The sequence below is a fragment of the Otolemur garnettii genome, unplaced genomic scaffold (genome assembly GCF_000181295.1).
Source record: "Otolemur garnettii isolate 467f Iridium unplaced genomic scaffold, OtoGar3 scaffold00003, whole genome shotgun sequence".
NCBI lineage: Eukaryota > Metazoa > Chordata > Mammalia > Primates > Galagidae > Otolemur > Otolemur garnettii.
The window spans coordinates 41,886,436-41,892,445 of NW_003852398.1; the positions used below are offsets into that span (position 1 = coordinate 41,886,436).

Below are 6,010 nucleotides of genomic sequence, written 5' to 3' on the forward strand. Positions count from 1 at the left end.
TGCCACCTTAGGTGTATGTGGCTGGCACCTTAGCCGCTTGAGCCATAGGCGCCGAGCCTTTTCTTCAATTTTTAATGAAAAAATCTAGGTCCATGGTTAGAAAATCAAACAGTACAAAAGGGTTTAGGAAAATGGTTAAAGTGATTCTAATCTGCTTCTGCCTGCACATCCCAGCTTCCCAGCCACTTTAACCATTTTTGTTTTGTGTGGTTCCCAAGGTGAAGGATACTTTTGACCAGGCACCAATATGCACTGTGCGCATAAACAACGATTCAGAAACTTCAGTGATAGGCAGTGTGTGCTCTGTACAGACTGCAGGCTGGCAGAGGACAAAGGGTAGACTCTTGGAGCTCTTCACATACTTTTGGGGGTGGCACTGACTGCACAGCGTATATAGGTTGTTCCACAAGTTAAGCTGGACAGGGCAGACTTCCAAATTCCAAGAGCTTGAGTAGGATCCCAAAAGAGGAAGAGGAGGATTTGAGTGGCTGTGGAGAGGGAGATATTCTCAGCAGCTGGAGTCAATTCAGTGTATTTGGAAGAGAGGAGGGGGTTTGGCCAGTAGGGGTTTTATTCTGAATATTTTTGAAAGACAGAAACATTTTGTAATATAGCAAGAAGCTCCCTTTCCAATTCTCCCAGGACCTTAGAGGTCATAGCATGGAGCAGCAGCATGGATGAGTCTGCATTGTGGGCCAAACTCTTTGGTAATTGCTGCTCCTTCAGGGTGCTGGGTTGGTTCTAGCTGTCTCTCCCAGCAGTGGTTGCAGCGTGCTGGGCTAATGCCTCCAACCTGTCTGCTGAGGAGCACGTGTGGCCCAGCCTTTCTCACATGTTCTCCTCTCATTTGTTTTTCCTCCCACACTGTTTTTAATGATAGAATCTATTTTTTTTTTTGAGACAGAGCCTCAAGCTGTCCCCCTGGGTACAGTGCTGTGGCATCACAGCTCACAGCAACCTCCAACTCCTGGGCTCAAGCGAGTCTCCTGCCTCAGCCTCCCAAGTAGCTGGTACTACAGGTGCCCGCCACAGTGCCCGGCCATTTTTTGGTTACAGCCGTCATTGTTGTCTGGCGGGCCCGGGCTGGGGATTCGAACCTGCCACCTTAGGTGTATGTGGCTGGCGCCTCAGCTACTTGCGCCACAGGCACTGAGCCAATGATAGAATCATTTATAGGCTCTGCGCTTGTGGAGAGCTGGCAGGTTCAAATCCAGCGTGGGCCCGCCAAACAACGTTGGCTGCAACCAAAAAAGAGCTGGGAGTTGTGGCGGGCGCCTGTTAGTCCCAGCCACTTGGGAGGCAGAGGCAGGAGAATCGCTTGAGCCCAGGAGTTGGAGGTTGCTGCGAGCTGTGATGCCATGGCACTGTACCCAGGGTGACAGCTGGAGGCTTTGTTTCAAAAAAAAAAAGAAAATCATTTATAAAAGTAATAACTTAGCAGTAGACAAAACATTTAGAATCCTAATGCTCTAGTTGCTGTTTCTGTTTGAAAAAATATGTGGAAGCATGGGCGGCGCCTGTGGCTCAGTGGGTAGGGGCTGGCCCCATATTCCGAGGGTGGCAGGTTCAAACCTGGCTTGGCCAAACTGCAACAAAAAAATCGCCCGGTGTTGTGCTAGGCTCCTGTAGTCCCAGCTACTTGGGAGGCTGAGGCGAGAGAATTGCCTAAGCCCAGGAGTTGGAGGTTGCTGTGAGCTGTGTGACGCCATAGCATTCTACCAAGGGTGATAGAGTGAGACTCTGTCTCTACAAAAAAAAAAGAAAAAATATGTGGAAGCAACTTACGTTCAATGCAGCTTAGGTAGTTGACCGTGTTGCCTCTAGGTATTCCCAGAGATGGTTGAGGTAGCTTTTCTTTCCTTCTGTACTGTTCTGGCTCTGGTGTCTATTCTATTCTTGCCAGGCTTCCTGTATTTTAGTACCTGTTTTGTGAAATTTGGCCAACTTATGGCCTTTTCAATACCAGTAATTGGATCAGTCTGTTTCTAGTACCCTTGCCTTCTGGCAGACTTGAGTATCTCTGTCTGAGCTCCAGCCCACCTCCCCGAGTAGCTTGGCATCTGTGCTGTACTTGTTTGCAGGAATGACGGGACAGAGTTTGGTGGCTCCATTTACCAGAAAGTGAACAAGAAGTTGGAGACTGCTGTCAATCTCGCCTGGACAGCAGGAAACAGTAACACTCGCTTTGGAATTGCAGCCAAGTACCAGATCGACCCTGATGCCTGCTTCTCGGTGAGTATCTGTGGAATATTCATCCCATGAGCCTGCCTGCCCCTCAGGTTAGAATTCTTCAGGATTGCTGGAGTATCGTATTTTAGATTATTAGAGATTTTCTTACTTTGAAGAGTTCTAAATGAGTACAATGATAATAGAGATTTTCTTACTTTGAAACAATTTACAAATGAATTCAGTTATAATAGTGAAAGTACTTGCTATGGACTGTGGGTTCCAGGCACTGTGTACAGCCTTTTATGTGTGCATTATTGGGTTTAATCTCATTTGAGATAGGTGTGCTTTTTTTTTTTTTTTTTTTTTTTGAGACAGTCTCAAGCTGTTGCCCTGGGTAGAGCTGCCATGGCGTCATAGCAACTTCCAACTCGGGCTCAAGTGATCCTCTTACCTCAGTTTTTCTATTTTTTTTTTAAGTAGAGATGAGGTCTTGCTTTTGCTCAAGCTGGTCTTGAACTTGTGAGCTCAAGCAGTCTACCCATCTGGACCTCCCAGAGTGCTAGGATTACAGGTATGAGCTACCGCACCCAGCCAGATAGGTGTGCTTTTTAAAAAAATGTTTTTAAAAATTATCCCTGGTTTTACAAATGGGCTGGAGGCTTAGTGAGGTGGAGTAACTGCCTAAAGAGACACAGCAGTTAAGTGCTCGGGCCTGAGCACTCTTGCCTGGCTTGCTCTTGAACCTCTTCCTTTAGCCAGTCCCTGTTCCATGATGTAGACCATAAAAAGGGGTGCTCTGAAACCTAAGTTTGCTTTTTTGGAGACAGAGTCTCATGTTGTCACTCTGGGTAGAGTGCTGTGGTCTCATAGCTCACAGCAACCTCAAACTCTTGGGCTCAAGTGATCCTCTTGCCTCAGCCTCCTGAGTAGCTTGGACTATAGGCACCCACCACAACACCTGGCTGTTTTTTAGAGATGGAGTCTTGCTCTTGCTCAGGCTGGTCTGGAACTCCTGAGCTTAAGCAACGCACCCACCTTGGCCTCCACAATGCTGGGATTACAGGCATAACACTGTGCTGGGCCTCCTGAAACTTTGGTTCTAAATGTTCTTCTTTTTTTTTTGTTTTGAGACAGAGTTCACTTTATCACCCTCAGTAGAGTGCAGTGACGTCACAGCTCACACAACCTCCAACTCCTGTGCTTAGGCGATTCTCTTGCCTCACAGCCTCCTGTGTAGCTGGGACTACAGGCACCCACCACAACGCCCAGCTATTTTTTGTTGCTGTTTGGCCGGGGCTGGGTTCAAACTCGCCACCCTCAGTATTTGAGGCTGGTGCCCTACCTACTGAACCACAGGCGCCACCCCTAAATGTTGCCTTCATTTTTCTTTTCCTTTTTTTTTTGGCTGGGGCCAGGTTTGAACCTGCAACCTCCAGTATATGGGGCCAGCGCCCTACTCCTTTGAGCCACAGGTGCCACCCAGTAACAGTTTTTTTTGAGACAGAGTTTTATTTTATTGCCCTTGGTAGAGTGCTGTGATGTCACAGCTCACAGCAACCTCCAGCTCTTGGGCTTAGGCAATTCTGTTGCCTCAGCCTCCCAAGTAGCTGGGACTACAGGCGCCTGCCACAATGCCCAGCTATTTTTTTGTTGCAGTTCAGCTAGGGCCAGTTTCGAACCCGCCACCCTCTGTATATGGGGCCAGCGCCCTACTCACTGAACCACAGGTGCTGCCCTTTCTTTCTTTTTTTTGGTGGGGGGGGAGACAAGAGTCTCAAGCTGTCGCCCTGGGTAGAGTGCTGAGGTATCACAGCTCACAGTAACCCCAAACTCTTGGGCTTAAGTGATTCTCTTGCCTCTGCCTCCCAAATAGCTGGAACTACAGGGACCTGCCATAACACCCGGCTATATTTTTTTGTTGCAGTTGTCATTGTTGTTTAGCAGGCCTGGGCCAGGTTCAAACCCACCTGCCTCGGTGTATGTGGCTGGTGCCCTGCTGAATGAGCTCTGGGCACCACCCTGCCCTTCATTTTTTATTTTCTGTCTTAGCTGCGGCATTGCATGTTAAGAAATCGGCGGTCAGTTGTAGCATTGCTCATGGGCACTTGGGTTGCACCACAGGTTTTGCAGTGGATCCCGATGGGTTCATGTATGTTGTCACAGGGCACTGTAGGCTATAGAGTGGAATGAGGAACTCTCACATTGCAAAATGGATTCTGTACTGGTTTGTGTAATTTATGGAAAGTCTATTTTAAGATTCCTGAATTGGTAACTGAATTTAGCTCCCTTATTGTTAGGCACTTATAAACAAGAGAAAGGGGGCCCATTATTTATATGGAAGGAGACAAAAAGGAACAGGTAGAAGGGACACTGGTCCCCAAGAGGTCTTCCTTCTCTTTGCTTTGTTCTTATGAGGGATGTCAGATCTCAGAACACCATTTGAGTAGAAATCATGCACCTAAATTTGAAATATTTCAAATTGAATTTAATATGAGTCCTGTGAACAAGGTGGTCATGAAAAAGGATACTTTGATTTTTAAAGTCTAGAGTTGGTTGATTAAAAAGTTTTTACTTGTTTTGAAGATGGAAGTGCGAAGTACATAACATTTTCCTTCTGTCTTGTTTTTTCCTGACTAGGCTAAAGTGAACAACTCCAGCCTGATAGGTTTAGGATACACTCAGACCCTAAAGCCAGGTATGTGTTGGTTGTGTGTGGAATCAGTTCCTTGTCTTGAAAAAATAGTGCTGGTTTGCTGATTCATGTTATTGCTTATGGAATGCTTAAATAGTAACATTGTAAATGAGTGTATGTAAAGTTTATAATTAAATGTTTATAAAAGAGTACAAAGTCATTACAAAACATTTGGAGACTATGAGTAGTAGTAGCAGGAGAACAAAAGGCCATGGCTAACATTTTTACATTTTTGGTTATTTTCTTCCATCAGCTTTTCCAGTGTGTACATAATTGTTATTTCTAGGAGGTTCTCAAAATGAACTTATACATCAGTCCCATTTAAAAAGACAAAGAAATAGGAAAAGTGGTGTTTCCATTGGCGAGGAGATAATATCTCCTTTGAACCCTGGAAATCTAAGATTAGAGGCTATTGCCTGGAATCAGGCCACTCCAGGAAAATCAGCTTGTGTGCATCTGTGGGTATGCATGCAGGCTATGTGTGTGTGCACACACACTGTGTCTATTAACGTAAAGCCTCAGGTCCGATTCCGGATTGGGGTTCATTGCAGGGGAGGATCACAGAAGAAACTTACTGCATAGTACCAATGGCAGAGATGCTAATTGTAGCAAAGGGACAATGAGAGGAAAGAGTGGATTTGAATAAGCTTTCTGGTCAGTGGGATAATTATACAGTAGAACCTCCATAGTTGACTACCTCCCTGCATTGACCACCTTGTTAAGTTGATCAAATTTTCACGGATCAGACATGTACAACATGTATGTATCAGTACAGTAGGCCAAGTTCCTTCTGTTGAGCCCCTCATATGTTCACAAGTTTGTTCCAGTCTCCTGGGTGGTCACCTTACAGAGGCTGTACTGTCGTTGTTTTATATACTCACGTTAGGATCCTGTTCATCAAGTAGTGTTAAATAAGAAGGATTGAAGGGCTGTGTAGGTTGGTCCTGCTGATAACATGTGGAATAGGTTCTGAATTTGTGTTAACCTTTCTTCTCTTATCTTTCCTCCATCTTTCCTTTCTTCTCCCTGAAGGTATCAAACTGACACTGTCAGCTCTGCTGGATGGCAAGAATGTCAATGCCGGTGGTCACAAGCTTGGTCTAGGACTGGAATTTCAAGCATAAATGAATACTGTACACTTGTTTAAAC

The 6,010-nt window shown here is 45.6% G+C and overlaps 1 protein-coding gene across 2 annotated transcripts in view; it reads left to right on the forward strand.

Moving 5' to 3' along the window:
• Positions 1–6,008, forward strand: part of VDAC1 (voltage dependent anion channel 1) — a 35,365-nt gene extending 29,357 nt beyond the window's left edge. For both annotated transcript variants that reach the window (XM_012808470.1, XM_012808474.2), the window contains exons 7-9: positions 2,082–2,232; positions 4,807–4,864; positions 5,894–6,008. In XM_012808470.1, coding sequence (XP_012663924.1) covers positions 2,082–2,232; positions 4,807–4,864; positions 5,894–5,985 — 301 coding nt within the window. In that variant the 3' untranslated portion in view covers positions 5,986–6,008. The remainder of the gene's footprint in view (positions 1–2,081; positions 2,233–4,806; positions 4,865–5,893) is intronic.
• The last annotated feature ends 2 nt before the right edge of the window (positions 6,009–6,010 follow it).